Source organism: Octopus bimaculoides, chromosome 13 (assembly GCF_046866305.1).
Source record: "Octopus bimaculoides isolate indiv1 chromosome 13, ASM4686630v1, whole genome shotgun sequence".
Lineage (NCBI taxonomy): Eukaryota > Metazoa > Mollusca > Cephalopoda > Octopoda > Octopodidae > Octopus > Octopus bimaculoides.
The window spans coordinates 6,434,926-6,456,171 of record NC_142940.1 but is presented as its reverse complement, the minus strand read 5'-3'; the positions used below and the strand labels follow the sequence as shown (position 1 = coordinate 6,456,171).

The 21,246-nt window shown below is 38.2% G+C and overlaps 1 protein-coding gene and 1 long non-coding RNA gene across 3 annotated transcripts; one reads left to right on the top strand and one right to left on the bottom strand.

The window, feature by feature from the left end:
- Window positions 1-5,467: 5,467 nt before the first annotated feature.
- Window positions 5,468-19,356, top strand: LOC106869268 (dolichyl pyrophosphate Glc1Man9GlcNAc2 alpha-1,3-glucosyltransferase). 2 transcript variants are annotated; one of them, XM_014914935.2, is made up of 13 exons: window positions 5,468-5,543; window positions 9,617-9,695; window positions 10,706-10,899; window positions 12,160-12,266; window positions 12,837-12,904; window positions 13,101-13,224; window positions 14,738-14,841; window positions 15,301-15,421; window positions 16,426-16,565; window positions 17,634-17,773; window positions 18,055-18,152; window positions 18,866-18,938; window positions 19,095-19,356. In XM_014914935.2, exons 1-13 carry the CDS (start codon window positions 5,479-5,481, stop codon window positions 19,339-19,341), a joined length of 1,560 nt encoding a protein of 519 aa, XP_014770421.1. In that variant the 5' UTR covers window positions 5,468-5,478; the 3' UTR covers window positions 19,342-19,356. The 2 variants fall into 2 exon arrangements, with proteins under 2 accessions (XP_014770421.1, XP_089217578.1); XM_089361452.1 differs by lacking the exon at window positions 5,468-5,543 and adding an exon at window positions 8,619-8,829 and having other exon boundaries at window positions 9,569-9,695.
- On the bottom strand, window positions 12,160-12,866 carry LOC128249263 (uncharacterized). The gene is made up of 2 exons (XR_008265352.2): window positions 12,760-12,866; window positions 12,160-12,355 (listed from the first exon to the last, which is right to left on the bottom strand). It is a non-coding gene; the product is annotated as an uncharacterized LOC128249263 (long non-coding RNA).
- Window positions 19,357-21,246: the final 1,890 nt, after the last annotated feature.

Genomic DNA, 21,246 nt, shown 5'->3' with positions numbered 1-21,246 from the left:
TGTGAACTTCATTAGCTTACATATGTTTCTGCTATAAGATGTGATGCACTCAGAACTGAGTGCATGTGCATCACCTTATAGCTTTATCAGAGCTTCAAAGATGAAGTACTTGTAGCAGACATGACTGTAAGCTAATAAGAGTCATTGCCTAACTTCTTGTTCCTAAGACATTTATTTAATTTCATAATACGCTCTATAACCAATGCTTTATTCTGAAGCATATGCTTGTTGATTTCTGATACCATGTTATTAATATCACTATGCTTCAATGAAATATTGACACATACACACAGACGTGTGTATGTCTATATTTATATATATATATAATTGTTAAACAGGATGTCAAAGATTAAGGCAAGGTAAACATCTCAAGTCATATACAATATTATTATGGGAAAAAATTCAAAATCTTACAGCTGTTTCTGGGATATCCCTGAGTAAGGGATATTCCGTCATCAGAAACAAATAGAGAAATGAGATGACGACATAGAGGAAGGGAGTAAAAGAATAAGGGGATAGGAAGAAAGAAGAAAAAAGAAGCATAAAAGTTCATAGTTCAACTTTACAAAGTTTGTAGAAACCAGAGCAAGAGTCCTTAGGTGCAATCCTGCATAGATGCATGCACATAAGTCCTTCAGGATTGCACCTAAGGACTTACGCTCATGGAATTTGAACTCAGAACGTAAAGACAGAGGAAATGCTGCTAAGCATTTCGCCCGGTGTGCTAACGATTCTGCCATCATGCCCCCTTACAGACATTAAATATTGATGAGAAAAAGAATCAATAAAATCAAATCCTACGTTGTCTGGCTTATACTTTATTTCCTCGTCTCCCTGGATGATGAAAAAGAAAGTTGACTCTATTTTATAATGATGTGTGACTATCATATAATATTAATAATTTACTGATGAATTGCAAGCATATATACAACTGACAAATATCTCTCCAGATGGCTTTTTTAATCACCCTGTATTCATAAGACAAAGAGTCTATATTTTGAGTTCAAAGTCACCTTTTTTTCTGACATCCTTCCAAGGTTGATAAAATATAGTAGAAGATCAATTTACATTCCTATATGGCACCACCATCACCATCATCATAATTGCTGTTGTTGTCGTCATGTCCACTTTTCCATGCTTGCATGGATCGGATAGAAATTATTGAGGCAGCTTTTCTGAGTCTGGATGTCCTTCTTGTCACCAGCTCTCACCTGTTTCCAAGCAAGGTAATATTTCCCCATAGCCAGACAGTGTTTTCCACAGAATATTTGAAATGAATGACACTGCTTGTATGACAGTGACATTCATTTACAAATATTACATGGTGCCAAAACAAGGAGACACAAACACACACACACACACACGTATATATATGTGTGTGTGTGCATTTTTGTATATATATATATATATATATATATACACTCTTTTGTGTATGTATATATATATATATATATACACTCTTAAGAATTAACGTTAGAAAATACGTGTTAAACACAGTATTGAAACCTTGAAGGGCATCCAGCTGTAGAAACTTTGCCTGATCAGATTGAGCCTGGTGCAGCCTTCTGGCTCACCAGTCCTCAGTCAAACCGTCCAACCCATGCCAGCATGGAAAGCGGACGATAAACGACAATGATGATGATATATATATATATATATATATATATATATATATATATTTCTTTACTGCCCTCAAGGGGCTAAACATAGAGGGGACAGACAAAGGGATCAAGTCGATTACATCGACCCCAGTGCGTAACTGTTACTTTATTTATCGACCCCGAAAGGATGAAAGGCAAAGTCGACCTCGGCGGAATTTGAACTCAGAAAGTAACGGCAGACGAAATACCGCTAAGCATCTCGCCCGACACGCTATATAGATAGGTAGATAGACAAAAAAAAAGAGGGAGAGAGAGAGTAGTGTGTTAAACAAATATGGCCTGGTATAGGATACGTAAACAATAATAAAAATTACAATAAAGACCATCATATCCAGTTGACTCCCTCCATATTTCTGGTTGGCTGTGCATTTAAAAGAGTTAGGGCTGTTATCTTTGAGTATTGTCATTTAAAAGAAGAATAGATGGTTTATTTGTTTTGATGTTGGATGGAATATTCTCTCTTGTATTAAATGGATTTTTAAAAAATTTGTGTCCCAATGGATTGCTTATGTATACATTGTATGGATTATAAATTTAATTATTTATTAATGAATAATCGTTAACGTGACAAACGAATCTGATATTTCTGATCACAACTTTGGTTACTGAAAAATGTCAGTTCATTGTTTCGTCTCTTGGTTTTTTCTTGTCATCTTAACTTATTGAAACCAATACAAACAATCACAAAGAGATGTTTTCATCTTCATCATTTGTTGTCATCATCATCGATATCATCATCATCATCCTCATTGACAGTAGTGTTATCATCGTCCTCCCCCTCATCCTCATCGTCGTCCTCTGCCTTCTTGCACTCCTCATCTACCTCCTTGCCTCTTCCTCATTTTCCTCCTTGTAGCCTTCCTCTTCTCCTTCCATTCCTCCTCATCGTCGTCTCCCCCGCTTCCTCATCCTTCCCTTCCTTCTCCTCGTCTTCCTCATCATCGTCGTCCTCCCCCGATATTGGCGTCGGCGTCGTCATCCTCCTTGTCATCATCGTCATCGTCATCGTCATCATCATCATAGTCATTGCCAACATCATCATTACCCCCCTCCTCCTCCTCATCAACATTGTCATTGTCACAATCGTCCGTAGTCACCATCTTCATCGTCATTGTCGTCGCCATGACGCTAACTCTTTCTGCTCAATGACTAACTCCCATAGTTTCTAAAATGCTCAATCAACTGGAAAATTATTTCACGCCCTTTGGTTTCCCGCCCTAGATAACTTCAACGATAATGAGTTTTGTCCTCGTTAACATCAACCAAACCTTCGTCTGTGTCTAGTAATAGTAACAACAGCCTTTTTCCCCGGCTCAGATGCCTGTCTCAGGGTTCCATTTATCATTCATTTCTCATCTTTCAAATCAAAACACTCCAACACATCACAAATCCTGTTAATGGACTTCAAAAGGTTTTCATTAAATCTTTTCACACTCGTCTCTCTTTTATATTTCACTTCTACCTTGAACCACACCTCCTCCTCCTCCTCATCATCATCATCATTTAACATCCGTTTCCCATTGCTAGCATGAGATATACAGTTTGCCAAAAAAAAAAAAAAAAAAAAAAAAAAATGCCAAGCACATTGTAACCAGCGAAGAATAACAATATTTGAATGGAGGTATAACGTCTCCATTACTAGCGATCACTCCAAACACCATGATGACTAGATGTTTGATTTTTATCACTCTCCGTACTTGTTTTGGGGGACACGGTAAGCCAATGGTTGTTTTATGTTCACCATCTGATCCTGACAGAAATATTTCTCATCTGAGAAATATCAAAGCATGTTTGGTTGGAGGAGATGCTTGAGTTTGTTCAAAAGCTTCGTTTCCTCTTGTTCTTGTTGGCTTGAGATAAAAATTGGCCCTTTCTCCTCTTGTATTAGGAAGACCGAGTGTCTTCATGTACTACCTGCCTGATAAGAAATTCAGTGCATCAAAGTGTAACAGAGTTCATGCTAGAATCCTTTCATACACAACCAAAGTCCTCAGTTCTTCTACAAGTGCTCGGCAAGACTTCACAATTCATAAATATACATGGATTGTCTGGATTTAATATGTTTGAATAGAAGACGGAATTGTTGCTGTTAGGACTCTTCTGTTTGATGAGGGTTGACCTGGGACTAAACAATAACATATTGATCTTTTGTAAAACTAATCTTTTGTAAATCTAATGGAGAGGGTAAATACATTGGAATGTTAAAGTCAAAGACAAAATGTCGTGTGGTATTTATTTTAGGTGTCTGCACTCTGAGTTCGTATTCCATCATGGTTAACTGTGCCCTTCTTCTTTCTGGGGCCGATAAGATAGAGTGCCGGTCTAGAACAGTGGAATGGAAGAATTGGCAGAGAATCAGGTACATTGTCATGTGGTATTATTTTGGTCCCTTTGTTCTGAGATCTTGGGGATACGATACAGTGGTATAACTAGAATGAGGACAGTCTCTGAACTGAGTTAGATTGTCTGGATTTAATATGTTTGAATAGAAGACGGAATTGTTGCTGTTAGGACTCTTCTGTTTGATGAGGGTTGACCTGGGACTAAACAATAACATATTGATCTTTTGTAAGTAGATTCAAAAGTGCCACAACATAAGGGCGACACCGAGGGTGGACTGCACCCACTGTCTCCCACACGATTTCCATCTACAAAATTCCCTTACAAAACAAAGCTGGGCCTGGGACAATAGTCATACAATCAGACTATCGGATGTTGGTATACATCGCTGGTTACAATGCACTTTACATAATTTTTAGCTTTCAAATGATATTACCCAGCTGGCAAGGCGAGCAGGTCAGCGTTGCCCCTGATCGGAAGGCTAGTCTGTCACAAGGTGACCCATTGGCAGTTAAGTAGATGGGAGCAACATGGAGTGAAATGTTTTGCTCAAGAGCACAACACGCCGCTCTGTCTGGGAATCGAACACACGATCTACCAGTCGAGAGTGCAACACTAATTACTAAGCCAGGTGCCGTCACGGGGCTTTAGTAGAAGACAGTTAGGAATTAATTGCTAATTCTTTAATGTGAATTAAAGCGGTGAGCTGGCAGAATTGTTAGTACGTCAGGCAACATGCTTTGCGGCATTTAGTCCGTCCTTACGTTACAAGTTCAAATTCCTCCGAGGTCGACTTTACTTTTTACTCTCTCGGGGTTGATAAAAAGATGTACCAGCTGAGCACTGGGAACGATTTAATTATTCTCTTCGCCGCAATTGCCGACTTTGTGCCAAAGTTTGAAATTAATATTTTAATGTGAATACTTATTGAATATCATGAGTACGAAACAGAAGCGACGACAATCCCATTAGGGAACTCAAATCCCGACAAACGATAGGAGTACATAGGTTCGACTGCTTCCTGCAGGTCTGTCTCTTTTCTCTTTCAAATTGCTGTTTACAATGGTTAAATATCAGAAATTTAATATTTATGAAGTCCATCACTCCCTCTCAGATTTTCTGATAGCTATTAAATAATTCTGTGTTTTGTTCTACAGCCTTTATTTTCCCCGAGATGCTCATTATCACCCGTATATCGTTCGACTAATATCTTGCTTAGCTATTTTCTCACATTTGCAGACAGCCAATTTACCACGTTCATTATAACGGAATTCGAAACTAAAACATAGTACTTCATTTTATAAAATATGTTATATTACATTTAAAAAATTAATTTCATGTATTTAATTCTAAAATTAAAATCAAAAGTCAGATTACTTTATTTAAAAGAATTTTGAAAGTCCAACAAACGACGCTTTCTAAATTCTTATTTCAATAGTCAGTTTTGTTTTCACAGCCGTACTTTCAGCCTGCAAACATGGTATCGTCATTACACGTTGCTGCGATTGTTACCTGTCTAAAATTCCTGTTGATTCCTTCATAGTGAGTATATTTTCTCGTTTGCTTACATGTTCAGTAAATCCCTTAAACACAGTATTCTACTTTACCATTTATTGATTTTGGAAATAACATTTAATTCTCCAGATATTTTCTACTTCTTTCTCAATCCTTCCGGATTCTTTCAACTCAGGTCGATATTTTTAAAAAACCTTCGCGAATTTCATCAACACCCGACACACGAATAATATACATTGTAAAACATCGAGCATATATTCGAATGTTGTGCATTCTTTTCCTCACGTAGCTGGCTTCTTGATTTTTCTGATCATTCATTTATTTTATCGATTTTACTTCATTTCTTCTCTGACCATATGTTTAAATGAATACGATTGATTCGCCGGTTATCTAATATACTGCTGCACGGTAACTAGATATAAATATTTATATATATAGTAGTCATATGCATGATATAACAAATACATGTATTATGAAGTATATCGCATAAAATATCACATTTATAAACTAGTTGTTGTTATTTCTATTTAACTCCATATCGGTTCTGCTCAGCTGGAGCAAACCTATAACCAAAGGTACTCCAGCTGTATTTTCCCCGCTACTTTTTATTAATGCCTAGTGTTGCTTGAGTTTAATTAGCAAATGTGTTCTCCCTTTATAAAACGGGAGTGTATGGTAATAATGGCAGTTAACTGTCATTTCTAGTAGGATGAGCGCCCACGCAAAGACGGTTTTGTTGGTTTGATTTTAAAAGGCAAGTTGTTTAACCCCAGGTCAGCCCTGATCGAGCAAAGTTACGATCAAATGTTCCAGTTGTGACCATTTTTTTTCTTTTTCTAAGCACAGTGCACCTAAGACTCTTTTGTCGAAGCTGCCCCACGCTTTTGTTTGTAAGACAGCGGTGTGTTATTTGCGGAACTTGGTTGCTATTTCTAGCATCTCGAATATGGCATTGACATTTTCATTTTAGTTCGCTAGACACTCTGGAATATGTAACATTCACGCCTTCGCTAACATATTGATGACGTCGATAAAATAAATTGGCTTCAATCAAAAATTAGAATTCTCCGTCTATTTGACTCGCCAGGAGCCCATCTCTATTTTATGGTGCACGGTATATAAGTCCACATTTCTTTTTCTATTGTATTGCCAAAGGAGAAAGAACTGGGCCCGTAACCCTTTACAGGGTCCCAGAGACCCTGGAAAAAGGGGAAGGGAGATTATTATCATCTGATGGGAGCCTAACTATAATGTTTGCAACAGAGTGGACTCCCTTAAAGGTAGATGAGGGTTAGGTGATGATATTGAATCGCTCTGGAACAGGAACAATCTTTTCTATTTGAAAAGGTACTAAGGCTTTGTATGTTTTCGATGTGAAGAACTGGGATTTTGGGACGTTCTTTGCTTTATTTAATGTTATAGGTTAAGTGAAATGAGATGGTTTTAATCAGATGTCGAAGGTGCATTGCAGATTCGTTTTAACAAAGGTCTCTACCAGTCAACGAGAGAAACCGCTACGTTGTCGCTTGAACTGTTAGACGTAGCAGTCAAATATCATTAAAGCCACACACCATACCTTCTTGAAAAATGGAAGGACACATTAGGTTGTATAATGTAGTGTTGGATATGTAGTGGCGCGTGTGGCCGCCTCTTTTCTATGCATATAATGTGCACACTGTCTTCTAAAACAGACAAACTCTCTCCTCGTGCTTTCAGTCACCTGGACTATATTTCACAGTCATTTGCCAGGGAAGCAGAACATCCCTGTTGATGCTCTCACGAGACTCCCTGTCAATTCCATTTCCTCTCCTGCAACAATTGATTTACTTGGTATTTCACAGGACCAAACTCTTTTGTCGACGTTAGATTTAACTTCGCCAAAATTCAACAATTGTAAATTTGCCTATCTTCCACTCCCTTCATCGAAGGCATCATATACGCACCACCAGCTACCATCTCGCTTCTAATGGGATGGTTGTGCGATTTCATAGGCAACTTAAGGCTGCTTTACGCGCCTCGCCCAACCCGCACCCTTTCGTGTGCTTTCTCGCACTCCAAAGTTCTTCAAGGTCGACGCTAATGGTCGTACAGAGATTGTGTCTGTCGACCGTCTGAAAAGGCGTACCTTGACAAACCCTCAACTTCCATGGACGACGTGCCTGTTTTTCAAACACCGCACACACCACTGTCAACATCATTACCACCACACACACCACTGTCAACATCTTTACCAATGCATACACCAACATCAATACCATCACAAACACACACACCAGAAACCACTCCACCTTCGTCGTTGTGACAGAACTCAAGTGACCCTTATGTCACTAGATCTGGCCGGACAGTGCATTGGCCAAAGAAACTTTCCAAAACAATATACATTTGACATTTTTGTGCCGCCGGCATTTCATTTCTCTGTACAAACAAACATTGTTTTTCTTCCATTTCTGTGCACAGTAACGTGCTAAAAGAAAATATGTACACATTACATATTGTTTCAACCTTGCATACACATTTGCTCACGCCAACACCTTTGTTGCAACTTTCTTTCACACTGACCCTTTATCTCTAGGTCTGGCTGAACTTTTCAAGTTGAACAGAACTTTTTTCTTACTCACATCGTGTCGGATGCAAAAGTTTTGCTTCCATTATTGCATCCGACACAACATTGCTTTGCAAATTTATTGAGCTTGTCATTCTTTGTTTTAACAAAACAATTTTTGTTTTTTTTCATTGTATAATTTTAGCCATGTTCGCTCTCTTTTCCATCCAGCAGCCATCGTGACAGGACGTTCTACCAGGCTGTCCCAACTCGACCCCGACATGTGGTCGAAGCTTCCTTTGGTATTCTAGTGTCATGCCTGTTCACCCAGGAATGAAACGGCTCTACACCAACCTAGAATAAACTATGTTCTGTTGTTACCATTATCCCTCGTGTTATCCCTCATCCAATTCTTATAGATACACAAGGTCGTAGGAAAATGAACAAAAAAACGATGAGATCGTAATTTCCTTGTCTCTGTTCCATTCGGGCTGACCTGGTCTAATTTTGTGCTAAATTATAAGATCAAACGAGTAAACCGCGTGCGCGCGCACACACACACACACACACAGAGGACAACTTCTGTACTGTATCCTTTTACCAAATTCTGCTTGGTCAACCATATGCTACTACAGAAGACACTTGTCTGAGGTACCACGTAATGGGATTGAACTTAAAAGCATGTGATTGCAAAGCTACTCTCTTAACCACCCAGTCCTGCATTCACTTAATCAAAGACAACAACTCTTTAGCAAAATATGGTAATTTTCAGTGTTCTATTCATCCTATTGTGGTGGCATCAGTTAGTTAATCCAAAGAGAGATCCTCGTGGTTCCCAGCCGGGATCCATATAAGATTTTGTTGTTAATGTTTATGTACAATAAATTGATTATAATTCTATAATACATAAAATATCTTAAGAATTTATTTTTATACAATTCCTAAATATAGAATAGGATTTTTTAAACCTCAAATGGCCGTGGGAATCCACCTGAATAAAGGGGTCCATAGAAAGAAAAAAAATGGTTGAGAACTACTGCTTTATGTAGTTACTCATATTACTAGAAATGGCAACCAAATTCCCTTCCTCTCACACGTTATTGTCTTCAAGATAGGAAGGACATACAGAATATTTCCTTCAATGGCTTAGTCAGAAGAAGTGCAATATCCATAGGCCTTTTTAGGGTCTCAGAGACCTATAGGGAAAAATTATCCCTCGTACTTAGTCATAAAGGCTTGCAACAAATAAACTCCACTGTTAGGTCTCCGTCGGTTATGACAATGAGGGTTCCAGTTGATCCAATCAGTGGAACAGCCTGTCCATGAGGTTAACCTGCAAGTGGCTGAGTCCTCCAGCCATAGAAAATCTGCCTCAGCAAATTCCATCCAACTTGTAGGAGCATGGAACAGTGCTCATTAAAATGATGATGATGGTAATATAGTTCATCAGAAATACAGTTGCAAAAGAATTAAACCATTGGTGATGATGATGATGCATTTCAGAAAGGAGAACGATTATTGATTCAAATGACATTTCTCTTTTTATAAACCATTTCAGTCGATCAACAGATTTTGAAGTCCATCGGAACTGGCTGTCCATAACCAACAAACTCCCTGTAAGGAAATGGTATTACGAGGTAACAGTTTTGCAGTTTGTTTAATGTTTCTTGATGTCAGATTTTGTGTTTTGGTGCAATATTTTCTGGCCTCTGTGTAGGTTCCTGATTCTGAAAAATAAAATTTAAAAAAAAAAAAAAAAAGCAAAGAGAAATCCTCAGATTTTTCAAAATAAGAAAATTCACTAAATGTAATGTATATGAATGGATTGAAAGGGCAAATTACTTTGTGTTTTATGATTCCATATTTCTGAGATGAGGAATTTTATAGCATGTATTAGTCGAAGTATACACAACTGAAATGTAGCGAAAGCAACAATCAAGATGAGGAAACCACTCCGACTTCCAAACACTACTTTGGAGTTCTCATTTCAAATGTCCAGGGATCATAAGGGTATTGAACAAACTCCCTTATGGTATTTGATTATAGACCTTTTATATTCTGAATATAAATGTCAACAAAATTACTTTCATTTTATTCTTCTAAAGTCGGTAAATTCAAGTACCAATTAAGTACCTGGGCAGATATATCTTCCTATAACCAAGATATGAACAGAATTACGACAAATTTGGATGAAGAGGGTTTGCAGGAGGCCATCTGGTTGTCTGTGGAGGGAGTAGAGGTTGTCTCAAGGAGACTGTGGATCAGGAGGCATGAACCCTGGAAAGGGCAGTGCTGACTGGGCTTGATTAACCTCGGCTGAGTTACCCAGGTGAGGGTGTCTTATTATTCCAAGATCTGAAACCCCTAATGATGCCCAAGAAACATCACTGATGATTTGTCCAGGTGCGTCACGAGATGGTGTATGGTGAAACTGGCCTTCAAAATGTTTATATAAGACATTTGTTTATATAATTCAAAATTTGTAAATGAAACTTCTAAGGAATAGCTTGGTGTAGACTTTTTAGAATAGTGTTATGGAGTAGGAATAAAGTATGGCAAAACCATCTCCCTCTCTCTCCTATTCCATCTTCACTGCCTTAAAAACCTTTTAACATTAATATTTCCCTTTTTTTGTTTTGTTGTATAGGAAACCTCAATATGGACCCTGGATTATCCTCCATTCTTTGCTTGGTTCGAATTCCTGCTTTCACACATAGCATGCTATTTTGACCCTAAGATGCTAGTTGTTCAATCAGGCGCCTATACTTCACAAGCTACAGTCTACTTCCAGCGTTTGTCTGTAATCCTTTCTGATTTGGTGCTTGTGTACGCAGTCCAAGAGTAAGTTGTGCTGCCTTCGTTTTTAACTGAAACTCAAGGCAAATGAAACACTGTTTGTGTTACTTTCTTTTAAAAAAATTACTTTGTGGTTAAGAAGTTTGTTTCCTAACCACATGCTTCCAGGTTCAGCCCCACTGTGTGGCACCTTGAGCAAGTGTCTTCTATTATAGACCTCAGCCAACCAAAGTTTTGTGAGCAGATTTCATGGCTGTAATAATCAATATCTGTTTATGTATATATGTGTGTGTATACTTGTGTCTCCTTGTCTTGATATTGTGTGGGTGTTGTAAAAGAGTATCACTGTTCTACAAGTGGTGTCCCTCATTTTCACTCATCTATGAAAACAAGTCTAGCCATGTGGAAATATTTCCTTGAGCAGCAGTTTGCCCATGACTGGTTTAGGGTTTTGTCCCATTGTGTGGCACCTTGGATAAGCGTGTTCTACTATAGCCTTGAACCAACCAATTCTTTGTCAGTGAATTTGGCAGACAGAAACTGCAGGAAGCCAGTCTGGCAGCCAGATGTGTATATGTGTGTAATTTTTTTTATTGCCCACAAGGGGCCAAATATGTATATATATGTGTGTGTATGGGTGCTACTCTACATCATCAGTCACAATTAGTGACAATTGAATTTTTATTTTTTGGTTTTTATATTGCATATAGCCATCTTTGTTGTGTGTGTGTTATCCATGTCACCTTTGCTGTATTTTCCATCAGTATATATTCACCCTCACCAATATGTTTTCACTGACCCAAATTACACAATATCATTCTGAAAATAATTGCAGCGTGGAAGGTGTTTATAAGCCATTTAAGAAACACACAAAAACCCATTAGATTCACTGACAAAATTCCGTGCTGCATCTCTTGTCAGTGAACAGGTCACGATCTCAAAGCGACGAAAATATTTTGACAAATTAAATTTAAATGTTTAAGTGAATCTAACGGTTTTTGTGTGTTTCTTAAATGGCTTATAAACACCTTCCACGCTGCAATTGTTTTCGTTCCAGCACACGATCTCAGATCAGGTTACTTGCTATGCAAGTACATCTATGTAATTCTAAAAATAAATATCATCAGAATCTTAAAGCTACAAGATAATCCTAATTAATTGAAAGCAATAAATAAATAATAAAAATGTAATTTGATATGCTTAAGGGGTTAAACCAAAGTTTCTATGAATTCTTCACTTCTGAAACCATTTAAACCTAATTGTTATAATTTTTTTCTTCTCTAATGTTTCTCTGTATTTTCACAGGTTGAACCATGGATATAATAAAGCCAACAAAACAAATAATCTTTTCAGCACTGGTCTTGCGATTTCCATATTGGTCCTCTCCAATTTTGGACTTCTGCTTGTTGACCGTATCCTTTTATTTGAGCTCCACAAAAGTAGGGGCAGTCGAAGCATGTGACATCTCATTTTTAAGGTTAATATTCAGGATGCTTTATCTCTAGTAAGTATAGAAGCAGACGTGTTGCGTAAGATTAATTTTGAGAATCTGATCAAAGACGTTACAATTAAGAAAAGTAGGAGAAAACTTTATCAAATATTAAGAGGAAGTATACAAAAACAAACATTTTTTCCCATCTTACTGTCAGTTTTGTTTCATTTTGTAAAATAAAAATTAATTTTATGGTTTACTATTGTCTATATTTTGAACTACATATATATGGGGGCACCAAATTCTTTTAAGTGCTTAGGGCCTCTGTGGGCCTTAATCCAGTCCTATTTCCTTCCTTTGTTTAAGATAGTGCAAGGTTCAATTTGAAGGAGATTTGGTTGCTATTTCTAGCAGGTTGATCAACCATAGGGCAGTTCCCTTGTTAGTGCATTTTAGTAGTAAAGTAAATCTACCTATTTATTCTCCCTGTCCATTTGGTCATATAACATCTCCACTCAGCTGTTGTTTTCCTTCATTCTCTGTCTCACAGACATCCATTTCCAATATAATGGATTCTTGTTTGGAATTCTTTTGTTGTCCTTGGTCCGGATCCGTCAAGTAAGTCACCATTTTTATACCTGTACAGATTATTATAAAATAGGATAAATTAATATTTATTTATTTCAAGAGTTAAACTCACACAAGCGGTGTTGTTCATTTTCAATACTCTGCATAAATATATCTGACCATGATGAAGTATATTACCTTGTTTGGAAACAGGTGAAGGTTAACATCTCTCTCTTCCTTTTTGCAGGGCAAATTTCTCAGCGGCGCCTTCTTGTTTGTTGTTCTCTTAAACTTCAAACACATATTCCTCTACATAGCACCAACATATTTTGTCTACTTGCTCAAGTGTTACTGTTTTCGATCAACAAATGGTTTGTATTTTTTGAATTTTTTTCAAGCACTCTCTTATGATATTTCTATGTGTGTGTGTTCATTTGAATTTACAGGTGAGAAGGAAAAAAAAATTAATCAGTAGGTGCAGGCATGGGTGTATGGTAAGAAACTCGTTTCCCAACCACATGGTTCTAGGTTCCGTTCCACTGCGTGACACCTTAGGCAAGTGACTTCTGCTATAACTATCAGCCAACCAAATCCTTGTGGGTGGATTTGGTAGACAGAAACTCAAAGAAGCCTGTCATATATATATATATATATATCATCATCATCGTTTAACGTCCGCTTTCCATGCTAGCATGGGTTGGACGATTTGACTGAGGACTGGTGAAACCGGATGGCAACACCAGGCTCCAGTCTGATTTGGCAGAGTTTCTACAGCTGGATGCCCTTCCTAACGCCAACCACTCAGAGAGTGTAGTGGGTGCTTTTACGTGTCACCCGCACGAAAACGGCCACGCTCGAAATGGTGTCTTTTATGTGCCACCCGCACAAGCCAGTCCAGGGGCACTGGCAACGATCTCGCTCGAAAATCCTACAGGAGCCAGTCAGGCGGTACTGGCAACGGCCACGCTCAAAATGGTGCATCTCATGTGCCACCCGCACAAGAACCAGTCCAGGGGCACTGGCAACGATCTTACTTGGCTTACCGGGTCTTCTCACGCACAGCCCATTTCCAAAGGTCTCGGTCCGTAGTCATCGCCTCGGTGAGGCCCAATGTACGAAGGTCTTGCCTCACCACCTCAGCCCAGGTCTTCCTGGGCCTACCTCTTCCACGGGTTCCCTCAACTGTTAGGGTTAATATATATATATATATATATACGTATATGTGTGTATACGTATATGTGTGTATATATATATATATATATATGTATATACACGTATATGTGTGTGTGTGTGTGTGTGTATATATATATATATATATATGTATATACACGTATGTGTGTGTGTGTGTGTGTGTTTATATATATATACTTATGTGTGTATGTATATATATATATATATATACACACACATATGTCTTTGTGTGTCTGTCTGTGTGTCTCATTATTATCATCACCTGCACCACTGCTGCTGCTATCACCACCGCCACCATTTTCAATGGGCTAGGTTGGTCATCTCGTTCCCCACGAGGCTGAAGAGATCTCTTGACCCCGCCCTACCCTCATCTCTGCTCATTCTCCAAACACTTTATTGTGCATCTGGGGTGGATTTTATACTGACACCAAAACTAGTACAGGTTGTCTTGTACACACACATTTATATCCTCACATACACAAACTTACTATAAAAGAATAAAATTCTTTATAATTGATACCAAAAGGTTTAATTCCTACAGCTATTGCTTCTAAATTTTTTACTTACAATCACGTCCGGTTGTAAATATTTCACCAATATAACAGAAATTGCTTATCATTTCAAGCTCAATGTCTGGGTCGTTGGAGGGCATCATTTCCTTTCCTTTGACTTTTTTTTGTTTTCTTCTTGCAGATGGAAAGATTTTGTGGCATTCTTTTTCCATTACGAAACTGGTCTATTTGTCTTTGATTGTTATTAGTGTGTTTGGGCTGTCTTTTGGACCATTCATTTACATGGTAAGTTTTGGCCTTAGAAAATATTCTCCTTCTTTTTATTTGACATCTAAATATAGCTTAGAAAATTATTATTTTTAAATCTCACAACGCGAGATATTCTGCAACAGTAATTTGTAGTAAAGATTGTTTGCCAACATAACATAGCAGTCCTTGTTCGAAAATATAAGGATGATGTCTCCTGGGGCTAAATTACAGTGACATTAGTCCTAAACCAGGACTTCCATGTTCTGTTGGCAAATAATCTTTACTATAAATATAGCTTATAAGCACTGGTGCTGATGTTACATGAAAAAAGCACCGAATTCGAACGTTTAACAGTATTAATAAAAAAACAAAATTTCAGTAAGATAAGTGATGTTGGTAAAGGAAGGGTTTATTTAATGAAATCAATTTGCCAGTATATAACGGGTACTTATTTTCTGTTTCACATTTGTCTTTGATTTTCTCCTCTTCTTACAGAAACAACTTTATCAAGTTCTCTCTCGGCTTTTCCCATTCAAAAGAGGATTGAGCCATGCGTATTGGGCCCCCAACTTCTGGGCTCTCTATAATTTTGCAGATAAAGCCCTTGTTTATACTGGTAAGAGCTTCTCTTCAGATATTTTCATTTTCCATAAAAGCATTTTTCAAAAGCACAAGCACAACTGAAGAAGTTTGCTTCTCAAAACACATGGTTTTGGGTTCGGTCCCGCTCTGTGTATCTACAGTTCTGGGCCAAACAAAGCTTTGTGAGTAGATGTAGTTGAGAGAAAGTGAAATAAGCTTATACGAGGGGTGTATGAAAAGTCTTGAGCCTCAAAAAAACAAAACATGGTACAAGGCTTCTGATGAAGGTACAACACTTCTAGGCTCCATACACCCCTCGTATGCATGACAATCAAACAATCATACAAGCAATTCTGGTCACTTCCGGTCTTCCATAGAAAAAAATGTGTTTGATCAAGGGAAAATATTACCTTGCTTAGAAACAAATAGATGAAGGTTGGTGACAGGATGGACATCCAGTTGGAGAAAATCTGCCTCAACAAATTTCATCTGACCCATGCAAGCAAGGAAAAGTGAAGATTAAAACAATGTTGAAGATGATGATAATGATGTACCATATTTACTGGTTGATAAGTCACACTATTTTATACCTGATTTTAATTGATTTTAAATGAAAAACTAACGTGACTTATCCTTGGAGCAAAGCTAAATCTATGAAAAGAAAAAAATTTGTACTGTGATTTCATTCCTCCACATTGTCAAAGGATGATTTTTCATTATTTTTTCTTCTTTTTCCTTTTCCTGCTCCTTTTCTGTCTTGCAAGTTATTTGATGATCGTTTAGTGCCAGATGTCATGTAAACAAAATGAACCCAGTCCACTCTTTAAAGTGGTTGGCATCAGGAAGGGCTTTGAGCTATAGAAACCATACCAAGGAAGACATTAAGGCTTATTGCAGCCCTTTGACTCACATAACCCATTCCAGCACAGAAACAGATGGTGATGATTTAACACTAAATTGGTGATGCGACTTATATGGTGTGTGTGTCTGTGTGTGTTTATTGTATTGTTGTTATTGTATTATTCATTTTCTCTTCAGGCCAAAATACCGGTCATATTCACGTCAACAAAACTGATAGCTCTTTGATGACTGGAGGTTTGGTCCAAGAGTTCCATCACACTGTGCTGCCCTCAATTACACCTCATATAACGTTGGTGCTGACCTTTGTGGCAATCTTTGTAAGTATACTCCACCACAAGCACACACATATACACAATCTCTCTCTCTCTCTCACAAACACACACACTGGCTTTATTATTAATTGTTTGTGTTTATCTGTTTTAAAAATTGGTTTAATGAATGCTAATCAAGTGATGAAGGTGCTGTCTGGCACCTTGTCTCTAGATTGACCAAAGCCTTGTCAATGGGTTTGATAGTGGGAAACTGGAAGAATCTCATCTTGTGTGTCTATATGTATGTGTATGTTTCTACACATGTGTAGGCGCAGGAGTGGCTGTGTGGTAAGTGGCTTGCTTACCAACCACATGGTTCCGGGTTCAGTCCCACAGCGTGGCACCTTGGGCAAGTGCCTTCTACTATAGCCTCGGGCCGACCAAAGCCTTGTGAGTGGATTTGGTAGACGGAAACTGAAAGAAGCCCGTCGTATATATATATATGAGCGTGTGCATGTTTGTGTGTCTGTGTTTGCCCCCCCCCCCCAACATCGCTTGACAACCGATGCTGGTGTGTTTAGGTCCCCGTAACTTAGCAGTTCGGCAAAAAAGACCAATAGAATAAGTACTAGGCTTACAAAGAATAAGTCCTGGGGTCGATTTGCTCGACTAAAGGTGGTGCTCCAGCATGGCCACAGTCAAATGACTGAAACAAGTAAAAGAGTATGTGTGTGTTTATGTGTACTCTTGTCTAGACATTATGGGATGGTTGTAAACTAGTATTGCCATCATATAAACTATGTTGTTTGTTTCCTGTCTTTGATGAAAAAAAAACATGTCTGGCCATGGGGAAATATTACCTCACTTGGGAACAGGTGAGGGTTGGCAACAGGAAGGGCATCCAGCAATAAGAAAACCTGCCTCAACAAATGTCACCTGACCCATGCAGGCATGGAAAAGCAGATATTAAAATGATGATGATGAAAATAGAATACAGCACACACTTGAAGAAGGCAGATGAGTCCAGAGGCTGAAATGCTGTTACTATGACAACCAAGATGAGAACTGTAGAAGACCCCCAACACCAAAATGCTAGTAATTTTTAACTGATTCTTAACTTCTGTTACATTTCAGCCTGTCTTGCTGAGTATCTGGATGAAACCCCAAAAAGGTAAAAGCCTGATTGAAGCTGTAGCTTTATGTGCCTTTGGTTCCTTCATGTTTGGATGGCATGTCCACGAGAAAGCCATTTTGATGGTCATTCTTCCTCTCAGGTAAAAACGTTTTCCCCTTTTTGTAATTTATTCTAAAAGATAATCTTATATTCTTTTACTGGTTTCACTTATTGGACTCTGGCCATTTTGGGGTTATAAGCCTTTCACAAATCAATCCCGGTGCTTGTTTTAAGTCTACTATTCATTCTATCAGTTTCTTCTTGTTGTTGAACTGCTTAGTCATTGGGGACCACTGACTGAAGCAAACAAAAGAATGAAAAAAGTCACCTCTCTACATGTGGTGCCCCATGTCTAAACTGTTTTCTCTTGTTTATTTCTAGTTTATTGGTGATGGACCAGAAACAGTATGCTAGAATATTTCTAATGGTATCCACTACGGGACATTATTCTCTCTTTCCTCTTTTATTCACCAAACCAGGTAAGCTGTGAATTAACTGTTAAAATCCTAATATAAATGATGTCGTTATGTATCTGTTTATTCTCAATACATTCTGGCAGCTGCAAAATAGGGGTAGTTTATCCTGTTCAGGCTATATTATTAGCATTATTCTGCGATTGAGAATTTAAAATCACTTCTTTAACTTTCTAAGACATCTCAACGCTTCTAAAAGCAAACTTCGTTTGTTTATTTACGTTTGTCGTAATTTGAATTTAACATATGAGAGTGTCTCATAAAGCGAGATTTATATATCTTAATTTGCAGAGGAATTTGTAGTGGGTAGTTTAGCTTAATCGGTCAAAGCATCGTGACATGTAATGACGGGGATGTGAGTTCGAGTCCACAGCTAGCCACCTACACTTTTCTCTGCAAAATAGGGATAGTTTATCCTGTTCAGGCTATATTATTAGCATTATTCTGTGATTGAGAATTTAAAATCACTTCTTTAACTTTCATCATCATTGTATTTACACCTACTTTTTCATGCTGGCATGGGTTAGGCAGACACTTGTTAATGAATGCAAATTTTCTACACCAGATTCCTTCCCCGTCACAACCTTCACCTTGGTAGTGAAAAGGTTGCAGTCCGCATGTATAAACAATTAAGCTCTGGAATTATAGCCCAAACATTTTTAACTCTTCAATTCTGAACTTTTGCAATATTGGAATTTTCATTTATTTTGCTTTTATAGAGACGCCAATCAAAATTTGCCTCATGTTGGCATACACTTTATTTGCATTCCTGTCATTATCAAACCTTCATGGGTAAGTCAGTCTTTAATATATTTGTTGTCATTTAACCTACGGTTAACCTGGTCAATGTACACATGTATACACTTACACATTTACTCTCTCTGCTTGCCTGTCTGTCAGTCTCTCTCCCTGACTTTGTTTTCCTATTCCTGTTTTTCTTCTCCACAGAAACACTTCCAAACGATTCCAACTGCCGCTCCTGTGTACATTTGAGAGTATCTACCTTCTGGGTATTTTACCACTTGAATTCTTCAACAGTTTAGCTTTTCCATTGACTGCACTCAACGTCAAGCTTCCATTCCTTCCACTAATGCTGACATCGGTTTATTGCAGTCTGGGCCTCTTCTACAGCTGGCTGAAGTTCTATTACCATTACATCGCTGGATCGTCTGTACGCAAAGTAAAGCATAAATAAATCTGACCACACGTTCCTTTGTCTTCTTTCCTTATTTAATTATTTTCTCTTAATGGTTGTCAATGTTTTTTGTTGTGGGGTTAAAGAAGGTTGGTTCCCAGCCACGTGGTTTCAGGTTCAGTTCTTTGTATGGCACTACCATTTGCAGTATTTGTTCCAGCTCTTCACATTCTGAGTTCAAATCCCACTGGGGTCAACTCTGCTTTTCACCTTTCCAGGGTTGATAAAAATAAGTAGATGGTGATAGATTAGTCGTGTCTTTACTGGTCTAAACACTATGCTGCTATATTGAAGTGGGCGTTATAACAATTCGACATCAAGGATTACAACATTGGATTGGGGTTGGCAGTATCAACTAATTCTCTCTTCTCAGAGGAAGAACCATGACTGGATTAAGACAAATTGAAAACCTGGATAAGGCACCCGTGTCTTTTGATATGCCTGGGAACAGAAGAGAACAGGGTAGGATCTAAAAATAAAACTGTTAGGATAACAAAACATAATTACTGTGTTGAATCTGAAGATTCAAAGGACTGATTACAGTTTGCATGGTGAATAAGTAACTGAGATCACAACGTTCCCCTGGATAGGATGCCAGTCCATCACAGAGTAACTTACGTACAGTTGAGTGGACTGGAGCAATGTGAAATGTAAAGTGTTTTGCTCAAGAACATAACAGGTGCTTGCTACTGATGAAGATGCAAAAAATACTTATTTAGCAATGCTACAACTGCTGGATGAGTTTCATCTGTTGGTGATATATTTCTGTTTGTTTTTTAACACACTACATCTATAAGAGATGCTTTTTCAAGACAGTTCAATTTAGCTGGCTGTCACGGATATATCTAGGTATGATATACAGTTTGCTATTTTGAACTAATACTGCTTTCATCACTAATAATGAATTGTATTTGTGCTACATATAAAGGACCCAGTACACTCTATAAAGTGGTTGGCTTTAAGAAGGGCCACATGATTTCAGGGGTCAGTTCTATTGCGTGGCAACTTGGGCAAGTGTCTTCCACCATGACCCTGGTCCAATCAAAGCTTTGTGAGTAGATTTGGTAGATAGAAACTGGAAAAAAAGCCTGTTGCATCATCATCATCATCATCATTTAACGTCTATATTCCATGCTGCCATGGGTTGGATGGTTTGACAAGGATCCAATGAGTCAAGAACTACATCTTATTCCAGAGTCTGCTTTGGTCTGGTTTCTATGGCTGAATGCCCTTCCTAATGCCAACCACTTTACAGTGTGTACTGGGTGCCTATTGTGCCCCCCACCATCACTTGACAACCGATGTTAGTGTGTTGATGTCCTTGTAAATTAGCAGTTTGGCAAAAGAGACCGATAGAATAAGTACTAGGTGCAAACAAAGTCCTGGGGTCGATTTGTTCAACTAAAAGTGATAGTTCAATGTGGCAGCAGTCAAATGACTAAAACCGATAAAAGAATATATATATATAAATTATAAGTATTATTCAATGGTGTTATTTTCCAGCTAAATAAAGCACAATAAAGGTAAAATTATAAATAAGAAATAGTGGCACAACAAGGTTCCAATGTTTACTGGAAATAGCAGTCGATAACCATATGACGCTATGTAAAGCTTCACTGATGCATATAGACAAAGATGTGTGTGTGCAGCGAACAGTGGAAGTGAACCTGGAACCTGGGAAGCAAACTTCTTACCACACAGCCACGTCTGTGTATGTGTGTGGTGGAGTTAATGTGTGTTACTATCTCCTCCTGACGAGGTGCGATAGTTGTAAAACAAATGTCACTATCATGGAAGCAGTGTCCTTCAGTTGCAATCTTCCATGAAAGCCTGTTTGAAAATACTGTCTTGGAAACGGGGAAGGGTGTCTGGTCGTAGAATATCCACCTCAATAAATTCCGTCCG

Bases quoted from the DNA above. Each gene is read 5' to 3' on its own strand.
- LOC106869268 (XM_089361452.1), top strand. From the start codon at position 8,720: ATGGGATTGAACTTAAAAGCATGTGATTGCAAAGCTACTCTCTTAACC. The intron at 14,842-15,300 runs GTAAGTTTTGGC...CTCTTCTTACAG, and splicing joins TTGGACCATTCATTTACATG to AAACAACTTTATCAAGTTCT. The intron at 17,774-18,054 runs GTAAAAACGTTT...GTTTATTTCTAG, and splicing joins ATGGTCATTCTTCCTCTCAG to TTTATTGGTGATGGACCAGA.